This window comes from Paramisgurnus dabryanus, chromosome 24 (genome assembly GCF_030506205.2).
Source record: "Paramisgurnus dabryanus chromosome 24, PD_genome_1.1, whole genome shotgun sequence".
Lineage (NCBI taxonomy): Eukaryota > Metazoa > Chordata > Actinopteri > Cypriniformes > Cobitidae > Paramisgurnus > Paramisgurnus dabryanus.
The window spans coordinates 9,743,396-9,760,258 of NC_133360.1; the positions used below are offsets into that span (position 1 = coordinate 9,743,396).

At 33.7% G+C, this 16,863-nt stretch overlaps 1 protein-coding gene across 1 annotated transcript in view; it reads right to left on the reverse strand.

Moving 5' to 3' along the window:
- The window catches only part of LOC135726627 (von Willebrand factor D and EGF domain-containing protein), an 83,445-nt gene that overhangs the window by 1,722 nt on the left and 64,860 nt on the right, over nt 1-16,863 (reverse strand). Inside the window, exons 21-30 of the mRNA XM_065244652.1 lie at nt 15,087-15,254; nt 13,281-14,096; nt 7,946-8,041; nt 7,676-7,771; nt 7,227-7,322; nt 7,019-7,114; nt 3,861-3,956; nt 3,410-3,505; nt 1,571-1,666; nt 1,244-1,339 (exon numbers count right to left, since the gene is read on the reverse strand). Of these exons, the coding sequence (XP_065100724.1) occupies nt 1,244-1,339; nt 1,571-1,666; nt 3,410-3,505; nt 3,861-3,956; nt 7,019-7,114; nt 7,227-7,322; nt 7,676-7,771; nt 7,946-8,041; nt 13,281-14,096; nt 15,087-15,254 (1,752 nt within the window). The remainder of the gene's footprint in view (nt 1-1,243; nt 1,340-1,570; nt 1,667-3,409; nt 3,506-3,860; nt 3,957-7,018; nt 7,115-7,226; nt 7,323-7,675; nt 7,772-7,945; nt 8,042-13,280; nt 14,097-15,086; nt 15,255-16,863) is intronic.

Genomic DNA, 16,863 nt, shown 5'->3' on the forward strand with positions numbered 1-16,863 from the left:
TTCCCTGTGTAGTGTAGGATAATTTCATAAAAATTCTAAACTTTTTAACCACACGTGCTAAACTTTTCGCTTTAAATGCTTATATCTTCTGTATGCGAATGTTGATCCATACCAAAATGCTTTTTTTGCATAGTTGTGTTTGACAAATGAAAATGTCTCTGGTTACGTATGTAACTCTTGTTCCCTGAGAAGGGAACGAGACGCTGCGTCTCTCTTGCCATACTCCTGCGTCCCTGTGAAACCGTCTTTGGCAATATTTCAGATAGCGATATACTTCCTGACTCCCGAATCACCCTGTCTTTGTCGTCAAGCCTCACCATTGGTTGAATTTGATATACACATTCAGACGCACTTACCCCTGGAGTGTCCCCAAAGTGTCACAGCAGTGACGCAGCGTGAGTTCCCTTGAAAGGGAACTGTAACAATGTATCTTAAAAGGTAACACGATGTAACCTTGCTCTGACTTTAAATGTGACACCCACAGTTAGTCCTTGAATTTGAGGGTATTGGACCTGGAAAGTCCTTGAAAGGTTCTTGAATTTGAAGTTAACTAAGGTGTGGGAACCCTGATGCTATTTTAATGATTTTTTTAAATAACAATAAAATATATAAATAATAAATAAAGTAGAATAATAATAAATGAAATGTTATTTTTTATAATAATATGATTTATATTTAATTTATATAGCGCCTTTCCAGAGCTCAAGAATGTTTCACAATCACGAATAATAGCAAGAAAATAGCTAAATTAATAATAGATATAATACTAATAGAAAAAAAAATTCTAATTGAAACCTTATTGTAATTTTCTTCAATTATTTTTCTCCTAATGTAACCAAAGTTGAGTGAATGGAAAAAAATAATAACATTGAGATTAATACGAATATAATCTGATTTGTACGATTAATGACATTGATTTTGACATTGAAGCCAATTTTATTTTTGGGTACACTGTTTCTTTAATAACTCGGGTTCGAGAAAAACCCATATTAGACTGATCAGCCAGTGCACTTTACTGTAAGCAGCAGTAACGGTGAATTTTTCTTTCTCCCCTGACAAACACCGAACCTTTGCTGTTTCTTATCAAAGCTTATCAGTAACAGGCGCTACAGAGAGATGCAATTTAGATTCTTTGACTGAGTTAGTGAATCAGACTTCCTCTGAGGTTTGAGGTTCGCCGTGCTGTGGTTGTGGTGAAAGCATTGGATTTCCGTCGAGTGTGGCGGTGGGCGGAGTCACTTACGGATTTGGCAGAGACTTCCTCTCCAGCCGGGGCTGCAGTGACATGTGTTTGTCCCGACACATTCACCTCCGTTTAAACACTTCTGCAGACACACAGCTGGAACACACACAAAACAAATCTCAATTTTGGGCATTGCACTTGTCCGAGGGTGAAAGTATGTAGAAAACGGATGTGTGCTTGGGGTCAGGGTGATAGGGGAAGTCACTTGATGCCACATATAGCTACTGGTCCCATGTGTAAACTCTAGCATTATACACATTTTAAAGTCAGTTTACATGAGAAGATGAAGGTTTGCATTGTGATGGATTATATAAGGTTGGCGCTTACGTTTATCGCACCTCCTCCCCCTCCATCCTGACGCGCAGTTGCAGATGTCTGGGGCGACACATCTTCCTCCATTCATACACGCTGGCTCACACACACCTGTGAAGAAATGTAAATGTGGGACATTGAAATTAACTTGTGCTGGGAGGATAAAATAATTGGAAATAAATAATTTTGTAATTAGGCTTTTTTTACAAGTTAAGTATGTGTGACCCTGTCTGTGAAATTCAGGCTAAAGTCTCATAATCAAATAATGAGGTTAAGAGCATCAAACTTTGATTAAAGTCATTGATTTCAATCTTTGACATGACCTTACTCAATACTCAATATTAAATATATAAAAGTTATATTTTTGCACAATTTCCTTTTCCTTTACATTATGTAAGATGACTTTATGTAGAAAACAGCAATCATGAAAAATGACTTTAACTGGGTTTTCAATGGCAGGGTCACATTTATACATATATTTTTACGTAAATGGAATCTAATTCATAATAAATTTATATACATAACATAACAATACATATTTATTTATATATTATATTATATGCATGTATATAATATAATACAATATAATACATACATTAATACATAATATAATACATATTTATTTATATATTAAATTATATGTTTGTATATAATATAATACATATTTATTTATATATTAAATTATATGTATGTATATAATATAATACATATTTATTTATATATTAAATGATATGTATGTATATAATATAATTTAATATAATATAATACATATTTATTTATTTATTTATTATATTACATGCATGTATATAATATAATATAATACATATTTATTTCTTTATTTATTAATATGTATGTATATAATATAATATAATGTAATACATATTCATTTATATATTATATTATATGCATGTATATAATATAATACAATGCAGATTTATTTATATGTATGTATATAATATAATATAATATAATACATATATATAATATAATATATAAATAAAGAAATAAATATGTATTATATTATATTATATACATATATATATAATATATAAATAAAGAAATAAATATTTATATAATATAATATAATACATATTTATTTATATATTAAATTCTATGTATGTATGTATATAATATAATACATATTTATTTATATATTAAATGATATGTATGTATATAAAATAATACATATTTATTTATTTATGTGTTATATTACATGCATGTATATATCATCATATAATACATATTTATTTATTAATATGTATGTATATAATATAATATAATGTAATACATATTTATTTATTTATACCTATGTATATAATATAATATAATGCATATTTATTTATATATTATATTATATGTATGTATATAAATAAATAAAAATATATATAAAAAAAATTTGTATATGTTTTAACTATATAAAATGTTTTAATATAGAAAGAAAACAGGGGGAAAATAATAACAGTGAGGCTATTTACTGTTTAGGCATATTAAATATATTTTTTTTGTATTTTATATCTAACTTTATATTATTTTATATGGCTCATGAGTTAATGGGTTAAAGCCTAACTGTTCTCAGATCTGTCTTTATCTTTTATGCTCCGACAGGCGATATTTCAAATGTCTCAGCTGATGTGTGATACGAGTCCGTAGAGCTTTACTACTCCACAGTAACCATCATCAGCCGACTATCTCTCTTTCCATCATGTCATGTGTTCACATGGGGCGTTACTACAAAGCTATCGGTTATTGTCATCAAACAGAGACATGTGCATGTAACTATACGGCGCTTGCAAGACAGGAAGATGATTGATAACAGGTTGAGGAGTAGCCTACATGTGTATTTGTGGCACATACTTTTTTCACAGCGTGGGCCTGAATATCCATCCACACACGAGCAGATGTTGTTGCGTATACAGTGGGCGCCGTTTTTGCAGGGTGGCGTGCACACAGCTGGGAAGGTAAGCGAGAAATGAGATCAACATCTGAATGAAAATCAGGCCCATGTTGGAGACGTTGAACAGCAAACAATTGCAAATCTGACACAAGGCGGCTCTAAAAGCTCCTTGCATTTCGCACAAACTTGAAACAGCGAAACATTTACAAGGCGACTGTTGTGAGATCATGGCGTTTCTAATATAGAGAAATCAATAAATACACATCAGACGCCCTTGGCTCCAGCCTATGAGGCTACAAAGCATCAATAGAAACTAAAAGTTTTGTAGATTTGTTGATTTCGATCATTTAAGCTTTTAAGACACTGATACTTCACGAAAAATCGTAAAAAAAAGAAAAGAAATGCTCTTACCGTTTTGACACCGAGACCCGTAAAAGCCGTTCAGGCATGCGCAGGAATTCGGGCGAACGCAGGTCCCGCCGTTGAGACACACGGGGTCACACAATGCTGGAGATACATTAATGCAACCATAAGGACATGACTTACGATCAAGTGGTTAAAGGCAGACAGCCAAGATGTTTTAGGATCACAGCTGTTGCGGTTTGTAACCAAAGTAAAGTCATGATCTGCTTTACTGCGATTAAGATCTTCATTGCCTCACTGTCAGAAAATATGGTAAAAAATGGTACCCTTTTAAGAAGTCCTAATATGTACCATTTAGGTAACAGTATGTATACATTTGGTACCAATAGGTACCTCTGAGGTACTTATATGAACTCTTTAGATGCAAAGGTGTACTGTTTGATGGGGTATCGCCCCAGTGACAACTTTGGGCCATTTTTTGTGCAGAAACCATAATTTTGACAAAAATAGAAAGTTATGGTCAGCTTTTTAAACAATGTTACATGTTGTATATTTATATTAAATCACAATACTGTACAATATGTTGAAAATTCAATGATAAATGGTTTATGGGTCAATGACGTGACGTTATTTTGTGTCCGTATGGTTCAATTAAATGTAAAAGGGTTAAAATTTCAAAATAAATTTGCAGATTAATTGCATACCTTTTCTTTTTTGAGGACCAAGTATAACATTTCTGGTATTATTTCATTTTGAAAGAATATTTGGGGGTAATTGCAAAAATGTCAATGTGGTGTAACTGGTAAGTGTCAGTTGGTGTAACTATTTTTTTTTTTTAAAGTGAAAATATAAATATATTCATAAAAAATGTGGAATAAAATATAATCATCTAGTTTAGTGTAATATGATTTTTTTTAAATACATTTTTACATCATTTGTCAAAGATTATTTAGAAAACAGAGCTGATTTCAGCATATGTCAGGACACATATAAAAGACGCATTCAAATGTACATTTAGAAATAACTAATAAATGATTTTTACAATTTTTTTTTATGCTTACATGTCATCAAGGTGGATAAAATATTTAATATTTCTCATTCTTTGGTGCAATTGGCGGTTACACCATTTGACATTTTCAGGTCCAATGATGTGACGTTTATTATTTGGGTCCGTATGGTTCAATAAAATGTAAAAGTGTTATAATTTCAAAATAAATTTTCAGATTACTTGCATACATTCTCTTTTTTGAGGACCAAGTCTAAAATGTATGTTTTTATTTCATTTTGAAAGAAAATTTGGGGGGTAATTGCAAAAATGTCAATGTGGTTTTTTTTAAGTGAAAATATAAATATATTCATAAAAAATGTGGAATAAAATATAATCATCTAGTTTAGTGTAATATGATTTTTTAAATACATTTTTACATCATTTGTCAAACATTATTTAGAAAACAGAGCTGATTTCAGCATATGTCAGGACAAATATAAAAAACGCATTCAAATTTACATTTAGAAATAACTAATAAAATGATATTTACTTTTTTATGCTTACATGCTATCAAGGTGGATAAAATATTTAATATTTTTTATTCTTTGGTGCAATTGGCGGTTACACCATTTGACATTTTCAGGTCCAATGATGCGAACTTTATTTTTTTTGTGTCCATGGTTCAATTAAATGTAAAAGGGTTAAAATTCCAAATAAATTTGCAGATTACTTGCAGAGATTCTCTTTTTTGAGGACCAAGTTTAAAATTTCTGGTTGTATTTCATTTTAAAAGAATATTTTGGGGAAAATTGCAAAAATTGTGGTGTAACCGGTCTGTGGCAATTGGTATAATCAGTATTTTTTTAAATGAAAATATAAATATATTCATAAAAAATGTGGAATAAAATAAAATCATCTAGTTTAGTGTAATATAATTTTTTTACATACATTTTTACATAATTTGTCAAATTCTTTGGCGCAATTGGCGGTTACACCATTTGACATTTTCAGGTCCTTTCAGGTCCAATGACGTGACGTTAATTATTTTGTGTCCGTATGGTTTAATTAAATGTAAAAGAGTTTACTTGCATACATTCTCTTTTTTGAGGACCAAGTCTAAAATTTCTGGTTTTATTTCATTTTGAAAGAATATTTGGGGGATAATTGCAAAAATGTGGTGTAACCGGTGTCAATTGGTGTAACTAGTATTTTTTTTAAAGGAAAGTATAAATATATTCATAAAAATGTGGAATAAGATAAAATCATCTAGTTTAGTGTAATATGATTTTTTAAATAAATTTTTACATCATTACATCATGTTTTTTTTTACGCTTGCATGCCATCAAGGTGGATAAAATATTTTATATTTCTCATTCTTTGGCGCAATGGGCCGTTACACCATTTGACATTTTCAGGGCCATTCAGTCTTAACACTTATAAAAATGGTGCAAATGTAATTTTTATTGCATAAAATTAACATAAATACACTATGTGCATTAAAATAAATCTGATGAGTGCTTTGACAACAAGTTTTTTAAAGAGTTTTGAATTTCTCATCTTGCCAAACCGTTTTTGTCACTGACCCTTTAATAAGCATTTGGTCTAATGTAGTGAATAAACATTACTTTTTTATGGCTTTAAATTTGTTGAAGAAGAACAGATTTCTTTTGTTTTCCAAATTTTGTCATTTTATAGAAAAGACAATTTTTTCTTGTCCCACAAAAATAACGGCATACCTATTTGAACATATAGGGGCAGTTTCCCTGGCAGGATTTAGGTTAACACAGTACTACAAAAAAACAATACTGGTGTGCATCTTGAGATGAAACAATGGCACTGATATATGTTAAAATATGTCAATGGAAGAGGTTTTTAAATTAAGAAAGCTCAAACATGCATTTTAGTCTGTGACTAGGATAAGCCTGGTCCAGAAAAGACATGAAGGTTAGTAAATAATTCATTTCTGAGTAAACTATTCTCTTAACATTGATGTTTTTGGTTCAAATGGCCAGAAAAGGTCTTCGCAGGTGCCTACAAGGAATTTGTCATGAGGTTGAAATAATGGTTGGTGTTTTTATGAGCTGCCAGGACAGAATGAAAAATGGAAAGACAGGGGTTCTACATCAGCTAAATGCCACCAGGAAACAGCTCACACACACCGTGGATATAGTGAGAAGCGATTGGTCCCAATGGGAGCCAACTACACACACACACCAACCTGTCTCGCACGACGGTCCCGTCCACCCCGCCACACACTCGCATTCATCCGGCGATGTGCACTTCCCTCCGTTTTGACAGTGACGGTTGCACACCACTGCGTAAAACAAATTCAAACACATGTAATACCTTATGTGACCACCGGGGGCGCAAGAGCCCACGTTTAACATACACACCAAACCAAACAGAGGTGATTTATTGGAACTCACTGGTTTCACATCTGGCCCCGACGAAGCCATAGGGACACGAGCAGGTGTCTCGACCCACACAGGTGCCTCCGTGCAAGCAGGGCGTACTGCAGAGAGCTGCGGGAGTATTCGTACGACCAAATGCACACAAAATACAGTCATATATCATCAAGGCTGTGTAGATTATTAGCGTATAACGCAACAGACATGAAATACAATTTCATATTAAATATTAATAGCGCATTTGCATTTCCTGAAGATGAGAACAGGGCTTGCCAGGTATAGCTTTATAAATATTTGCAGGAAAACTTTTGTTTCTTAAATGCATTTGAAGATTTTAATATACAACAAAATTCATTACCATAAGTAAATTCATGTTAGTTTATTAATGTTAGTCACCAAATGAAGGTTTTGTTTACTGCGAAGGCCAAATTTGTCCGAAAGGTATAGCTAAGTAAATGCACACTTACCGCTTTCGCAGGTCTCTCCGTGGTAACCTGGCTCACATTCACACACATCTGGAGCAATGCATTTACCTCCGTTCACACAAGCAGGACTGCAGATAGCTACAAAGAATGACATTATTCAGTGCCTGGGTTCAAAATTATGGTGATAATAGTCATAAATGCTACTTATGAAGTGATGTGTTTGATTTCCAGGGAGCACACATGCTGATAAAATGTATTGCTTGAATGCACTTTAAATTGCTTTGGATGACAAAAATGTAAAACATTTATAACCTGTGTCACAGTTAGGGCCGCTATATCCTTTCTTGCAGCGGCACGTGTTGGGGGCCGCACACTCCATGTGTCTACCGCACGCATGCCTGCATACAGCTGAGGATGCAAAAAAGAGCAAACAAACACCAATAACTTCACAACATGCATTGGCACGCAAACATATTTTACCTTTTCGTGCAGCCTGGAGCACAGGATGTGTCAATGAATGCATGTACTTTTTGCAACTAATGCAACTGCTTAAAAGTGCACAAGAGGTTTAAGATTGATCCTATAATTTTCTGTAAGTATAAAGTTGGGTAACTGATTAAAGACAATGTTGTGTTTCCTGACATCTGCTTTTAGAGCTCTGTGTGGACACCTGTGACATGTTTACCCCATGCCTATATTGAAAAAAATGTCTGAAAAAATACCTGTGCAATTATTTTGTTGAGTAAATATCGTAGACTGAACTTATGTTAATGCAGAATAATGGGATTGGAATGACAAACATATTTCTAAAGGTTCTTCTATCTATAGTTTTAATAAGTTCATGAATTCAGGGAATTGTTATTTATTGAACAGTCATAATTTTTTATTATTAATTGGAAGAGCACTGCATTAGCAATGCAAAGGTCATGGGTTCACATACTGATATTTAAAGGGATAGTTCACCCAAAAATGAAAATTGTCTCATAATTTACTCACCCTTATGTTGTTACAAACTTGTTAAATGTCTTTGTTTTTTCTACTATGGAAGTAAATGGGGCTCATAATTATATATTGTTACAAACATTCTTCAAAATATCTTCCTTCATGTTCATCAGAAAAAAGACATTTATACAGATTTGTAATAATAATTAAATTTCATATCTATCCCTTTAAAGGTGAATTATTTACTAACACTCATGTTGTCCCAAACCTGTATAAATGGTCTTTGTTCTGCAGAACCATTGTCTTTCATAGTAGGAAAAAATAATACTATGGAAGTCAATGGTGCCCCAGATCTGTTTTTGTTACAAAAACATCTTCAATATCTTCATTCATGTTCATAAATAAATACATTTTTACAGGTTTGAAATAACATGAGAGTGAGAAAATTAGGGCATAATTTCATTTTTGGGTGAACTATACCTTTAAAGGTGAAAATTCTGTCATTATTTACTCACCCGCATGTTGTCCCAAACCTGTATAAATGTCTTTGTTCTGATATTTAAAAAAATATGAGTAACCAAGTAGATCTGGGGCACCATTGTCTTTCAGAGTAGGAAAAATAATACTATGGAAGTCAATGGTGCCCCAGAACTGTTTTTGTTACAAAAACATCTTCAATATCTTCCTTCATGTTTATAAAAAAAGACATTTATACAAGGTTTGTAATAACATGAGAGTGAGAAAATTATGGCAAAATTTCATTTTGGGGTGAACTATACCTTTAAAGGTGAAAATTCTGTCATTATTTACTCACCCGCATGTTGTCCAAAACCTGTATAAATGTCTTTGTTCCGATATGTTGAAAAATATTAGTAACCAAGTAGATCTGGGGCACCATTGTCTTTCTTTGTAGGAAAAATAATACTATGGAAGTCAATGGTGCCCCAGATCTGTTTTTGTTACAAAAAATCTTTAATATCTTCATTCATGTTCATAAAAAAATAAATTTGTACAGGTTTGTAATAACATGAGAGTGAGAAAATGATGGCAAAATTTCATTTTGGGGTGAAACAACCCCTTTAAAGGTAAAAATTCTGTTATTACTTACTCACCCGCATGTTGTCCAAAACCTGTATAAATGTCTTTGTTCTGGTATGTTGAAAATTTTTAGTAACCAAGTAGATCTGGGGCACCATTGTCTTTCTTTTTGTAGGAAAAATACTACTATGGAAGTCAATGGTGCCCCAGATCTGTTTTTGTTACAAAAAAATCTTCAATATCTTCCTTCATGTTTATAAAAAGACATTTATACAAGGTTTGTAATAACATGAGAGTGAGAAAATTATGGCAAAATCTCATTTTGGGGTGAACTATACCTTTAAAGGTTAAAATTCTGTCATTATTTACTCACCCACATGTGGTCCCAAACCTGTATAAATGTCTTTGTTCTGATATTTCAAAAATATTAGTAACCAAGCAGATCTTGGGCACCATTGTCTTCCATAGTAGAAAAAAATAATTATATGTTTACAAAAAAATTAAATATCTTCCTTCATGTTTATAAAAAATAATTTTTTACAGGTTTGTAATAACATGAGAGTGAAAAAATGATGAAATTTTTTTATTTTTTGTGTGAACTATCCCTTTAAAGGTGAAAATCCTTATAAAAGTCTTTGTTCTGATATTTTGAAAAATATTAGTAACCAAGCAGATCTGAGGCACCATTGTATTCCATAGTAGGATAAATAATACTATGGAAGTCAATGGTGCCCCAGAACTGTTTTTGTTACAAACATTCTTCAAAATATCTTCCTTTATGTCCATAAAAAAGACATTTATACAGGGTTGTAATAACATGAGAGTGTTTTTGGGTAGACTGTCCCTTTAAAGGTGAAAATTCTGTCATTATTTCCTCACCCACATGTGGTCCCAAACCTGTATAAATGTCCTTGTTCTGATATTTTGAAAAATATTAGTAACCAAGCAGATCTGAGGCGCCATTGTCTTTAATTGTATAGGAAAAATAATACTATGGAGTTCAATGGTGCCCCTGACCTGTTTTTGTTACAAACATTCTTCAAAATATTTTCCTTCGTGTTCATAAAAAGACATTTATACAGGTTTGTATTAACATGAGAGTGAGAAAATGATGGCGAAACCTGTATAAATGTCTTTGTTCTGATATTTAAAAAAAATAGTAACCAAGCAGATCTGGGGCACAATTTTCATTTATTGTAGGATAAATAATCCTATAGAAGTAAATGGTGCCCCAGAACTGTTTTTGTTACAAACATTATTCAAAATATCTTCCTTTGTATTCATAAAAAAGACAGTTATACAGGTTTGTAAAAACATGAGTGTTTTGGGGTGGACTGTCCCTTTAAAGGTGAAAATTCTGTCATTATTTACTCACCCTCGTGTTGTCCCAAACCAAATGTCTTTGTTCTGATATTTTGAAAAATATTAGTAACCAAGCAGATCTGAGGCACCATTGTCTTTCATTGTGGGAAAAATAATACTATGGAAGTCAATGGTGCCCCAGAACTGTTTTTGTTACAAACATTCTTCAAAATATCTTCCTTCATGTTCATAAAAAGACATTTATACAGGTTTGTAAAAACATGAGTGTTTTGGGGTGGACTGTCCCTTTAAAGGTGAAAATTCTGTCATTATTTACTCACCCTCGTGTTGTCCCAAACCAAATGTCTTTGTTCTGATATTTTGAAAAATATTAGTAACCAAGCAGATCTGAGGCACCATTGTCTTTCATTGTAGGAAAAATTATACTATGGAAGTCAATGGTGCCCCAGAACTGTTTTTGTTACAAACATTCTTCAAAATATCTTCCTTCATGTTCATAAAAAATACATTTATACAGGTTTGTAAAAACATGAGTGTTTTGGGGTGGACTGTCCCTTTAAAGGTGAAAATTCTGTCATTATTTACTCACCCTCATGTTGTCCCAAACCAAATGTCTTTGTTCTGATATTTTGAAAAATATTAGTAACCAAGCAGATCTGGGGCACCATTGTCTTTCATTGTAGGAAAAATAATACTATGGAAGTCAATGGTGCCCCAGAACTGTTTTTGTTACAAACATTCTTCAAAATATCTTCCTTCATGTTCATAAAAAATACATTTACACAGGTTTGTAAAAACATGAGTGTTTTGGGGTGGACTGTCCCTTTAAAGGTGAAAATTCTGTCATTATTTACTCACCCTCGTGTTGTCCCAAACCAAATGTCTTTGTTCTGATATTTTGAAAAATATTAGTAACCAAGCAGATCTGAGGCACCATTGTCTTTCATTGTAGGAAAAATAATACTATGGAAGTCAATGGTGCCCCAGAACTGTTTTTGTTACAAACATTCTTCAAAATATCTTCCTTCATGTTCATAAAAAGACATTTATACAGGTTTGTAAAAACATGAGTGTTTTGGGGTGGACTGTCCCTTTAAAGGTGAAAATTCTGTCATTATTTACTACCCTCGTGTTGTCCCAAACCAAATGTCTTTGTTCTGATATTTTGAAAAATATTAGTAACCAAGCAGATCTGAGGCACCATTGTCTTTCATTGTAGGAAAAATTATACTATGGAAGTCAATGGTGCCCCAGAACTGTTTTTGTTACAAACATTCTTCAAAATATCTTACTTTGTGTTCATAAAAAAGACAGTTATACAGGTTTGTAAAAACATGAGTGTTTTGGGGTGGACTGTCCCTTTAAAGGTGAAAATTCTGTCATAATTTACTCACCCTTGTGTTGTCCCAAACCAAATGTCTTTGTTCTGATATTTTGAAAAATATTAGTAACCAAGCAGATCTGAGGCACCATTGTCTTTCATTGTAGGAAAAATAATACTATGGAAGTCAATGGTGCCCCAGAACTGTTTTTGTTACAAACATTCTTCAAAATATCTTACTTTGTTGTTTATTTTTGGGTGAACAATCCCTTATAGGTCAATTTGGATAATAGTGCCTGTAAATGCATGAATGTAAACATAAACATATATTTACACAAATCTAATCTAACTCAACATGGTGCATACTTTGTTTTAGTGTCAGCTGGCTTGTTATATTTCTGATAGACCTGCCCCTAAATGTAGCATGTTGAAACTAGAGGTCTTCTCAGGTCCAAAGAAATGTGTCTGACCGGAAATGACCTGAATCACTTTTGTCCCAAACCCGACATGCCTAAAACGTGTTTTTTTTTTTAAAGAAAAGTGAACCTGAATGTAAATGGCACTGATGTGTGTGGCCTCACAACCAATTTGGCACACATTTCCATTTATTTTCACTCGTTATCTGATGATGACACCAAGGTAACCGCTTAAATGTGTGTTCAAAATTGATGGACAGGTCTGGCTCAATGAAACCTACCGCCAGCCACACGATGTCACAAGCGGAAAAGGACTCGATGCACACGAGCGAGATAGTTCGGGTCTTCTCTGGTCTGTTTGGCAAAAACATATTCCTTTTAAATTGCCCAAGACCTGATGGCACTAATATTATACCGACCTTCGTCCGAGGCACATTTTAAGCTTTTAAACTCGAACCGGCTCTTGTCTTGGGTCGGACCTCGGGCTTTCAAATCCCGTGAAGACCTCTAGTTGAAACAAAACTGTGTGGTGTGTGGGTATTGACCAGAATAAACTGCAATGTGGACCACTATTGGTAAAAATGTATCTTTGGATAACTAAAGTTACCTCTGCACATTCGTCCATCTCCAGTGTACCCCAAAGGACACCGTCCACATCCGATTTTCCCATCCTCTTTAATGTCACAGTGGACTCCCGGGAAACAAGAAACATCTGGGCAGGTGAAACTTCTCTCCTCCAACACTACCACATTTCCGCTCTTGCTTTGGACTCGGCTATTTCGTAAAGACTGTTGAGTGTCCAAGGACTGGCTTTGGGTGGGTTCACCAAGGTAGATAAAGCTCTCCTTGGAAAGCGGCTGGGTCTCGTAAGTGTCTTGGATTCCAGTTTCAAAACCTCCATCTGCAGAGAACTCCGACTCCGAGAGCGAAAACGACAGTGAGGTCAGAGCCGCTGTTAGGGGTGGTTGGGCATTCGGAGGAGTCCAAGGTCGAGACTGGGATATCGTGAACTGACTTGGTTGTTGTGAAGGTGTCTCAACATGCCTCGACGTGTGAGGTAAAGTGACCTTAGTTGTCACTCCAGGTGTGACGCCTGCAAATCCACCTGCCAGGACCTTAAATGAAGCATCTTGCCCCTGCGGACTCGGAAGGGTGTTTATTTGATTATGAGAGCGAGTAAGGATTCGTCCCCTGCTGTTGGATAAAGGAGGCACGCGTGCCACCGTCAGTGCTGACTCTTTCTTTACGGTGACAGGTGGAAAGGTTGGCGGGAGGGGGATGCGAGTTGTGGCCTGCTGGTGTGGGGACCTTGCCGGTGAGGGCAGGCGTCTCTGAGGAAGTACGGGGAGGTGCAGATGGGAAGCACCATGGGAAGATGGGTTGATCTTGGATTGGGTCAGTTGTGGTGGCTGGAAGCGGAGAGCTAGATGAGAATAGGACAGAAAAGAGATCCTTAGCTACCTTTTGTAGATTTGACGCCTCCAGAAGCACAGATGCAATAAACGTTACTTAATGCAATGCAGATTTGTGTGCTTTTGTGATAAATCAGCTGCAGGAGGAACTAAAATGCAATACAACAAACAGCTAAAATTACATTGCAACAATTCCAACAACAGATAAAACAGCATTGTTTTTTAGTGCGTGTGTGAATCTGGGGCATGTAGCGACAATGAGGGAATTAGCTTGCAAAATGAAGCATTTTCTTTTCTAGTTCCCACTGTGGCTTCTCACGGATTCACTTCTGATAACGGCACTATTAGGAACGATTCCAACAGCGGCCCATTCATGAGAGAAATACATTAAAAGTCATTACTGCGCTCTGCGGGCTTTTATCGGCGTGTTGCGATACGGCGTCCGTGAAAAATGAATTTCGAAGGATTTTTCAAGCAAAAAAAGATTAAGTAGTAAAACAACACAAATTTCCATAGCGGAAAATGAACACGCTGGGATAATAAGGGATAAGTTTCAGTCTGGTAATTTTTGTTAAAAAGTATGTTAGCTCTTCATCTTTATATGAGTTTACACAAAATTCCTTACTGTCGTATTTGTCTTATTTTACTGGGAAGAAGCCAGTCCTCTGCAAGCGTGTGCATGACCAAGCATCAGGCGCTTCCAGGTCTTAGTTATCAAGCGTATCAAAGCACCTGTCTGGTTCGGAGGATTACGACAGCTTCGCTTCCTGTTCGCTACGTTTTTTCTCTAATTACCGGAGTTCTGCGCTTTCGGAAGATGAAACAAAAGGGATTAAGCGAGGATTTGGAAGAAAAACATTGATGGATGAATTTCGAACAGAGACGAAATGAAAATTAAGTCTAAGTGATGATGCAACGCTTTTAAAAAAGTTGAATTGTTTAATTTGTGGGATTTAGGTTAACTCATCCAATAGATTTAAATCTAACTGAAAAGTACTTACCGGGATGTTTTGATTGTTTGGTGCAGGTTCGTCCATTGCCATGATAACCTGGAGGACATCGCCCGCATACGTACCCGGTATAGGGAGGACGTAGGTCAATGCACTGTACGCCTCGAAAACATGGCCTAGTTGTGCACTTGGCTGTCCTGTTGGGAACGTTGGGATAACCTGCATTGTGGAGGTTAAACACAAAGTTACATCAGATTGGGGTGGGCGATATGACCAAAATCACAATATGGGTGATTCTCACGAAATCCAGATTTGGAAGGTGTCCAGCATCAGATTTTTTTAAAAAGCCCTTGAAGCCAATTTTATTTTTGCACATATAAGATTAAGGTCTGAACTTACTATAACCATTAATTTTAGAGGATTTAAAAAAATATTTTTCTATAGAATTATTTAAATTTTTTAGAATTATCATTATCAATTGATCATTACCGCAACATGATATTACATTAAATGTATGCATTTACAAACTCATGTTTCGGTAATGAGAACTAAAAAGTTGTCTAGGGACTATGACAAACAAAATTTCAACTTTTATCTGAAAAGAAAAAAATTATAACTGCTTACACTGTAAAAAAATATTTTCAAGAAAAAAAAATTTGTCTTCTAGAAATCTAAATAATTCTTAAATTAAGATGCTTTTTTTGATGAGCAAAACGACGCAATAAAATAAGTCTAGTTTTCAGACCAAAAATATCAAATTTAAGTGATTTTGTGCATAAAACAAGCAAAAAAATCTGCCAATAGGGTAAGGTAATTTTTCTGGAATTTTTTGTAATTTAGTGTTTAAAAAGATTTTTTGCTTACCCCATTGGCAGATATATATATATATATCAAATGTAAGTGATTTTGTGCATAAAACAAGCAAAAAAATCTGCCAATAGGGTAAGGTAATTTTTCTGGAATTTTTTGTAATTTAGTGTTTAAAAAGATTTTTTGCTTACCCCATTGGCAGATATATATATATATATATATATATATATATATATATATATATATATATATATATATATATATATATATTTATTTTTGCTTGTTTTATGAACAAAATCACTTACATTTTATATTTTTGGTTTAAAAACTAGACTTATTTTATTGGGTCGTTTTGCTCATCAAGAAAAATCATATTAATTTAAGTATTTTTAGATATTTTTACTAAAAACAAGACAAAAATACTAAGAATTTTTTTTCTTGAAAATAATTTTTTGCAGTGTACCTGGTAGCCATCTTGAGTGTCACAGTCAATTCCCTTCCAACAAATGTTTTTTGAAAATGTTAGTTCAATAATGATTGAAAATTGTTGCGTAGGATGACAAAATTTTTCTTGGACACTTTTACATTCCTTATTATTTTCTCTACATTTACCAATGATCACCAAATACCACATGTTTCTTTACTGTAAATGTTTATAGTATAACATGCACTGAAGCTTTTTATTTTTTAGATTTTTTTATTATAAATATTTCCATGTCAAAGAAACAAATTCCAGTCATGGACACATTGCGGTAATGAAAATGTTCCCCTTAAATGTGGAAAAAAAAACAAAATTGGTTTGTACACATTGCAAAACATCCCAAGAAAATAAGTTTAGTTTTTAGACCAAAAACATTACATTTAATTGATTTTTGCAGTATGATGTCATTTGAAACATGAAGAGATGTTTGTAACTGTATGCTTCTTATTTTGATACTCTTACTCTGCATTTACTTTTTTTATCAAAATGTTTCATGACACCTCATAAGTCTAATTTGGCAAGAATCACCCAATAGGA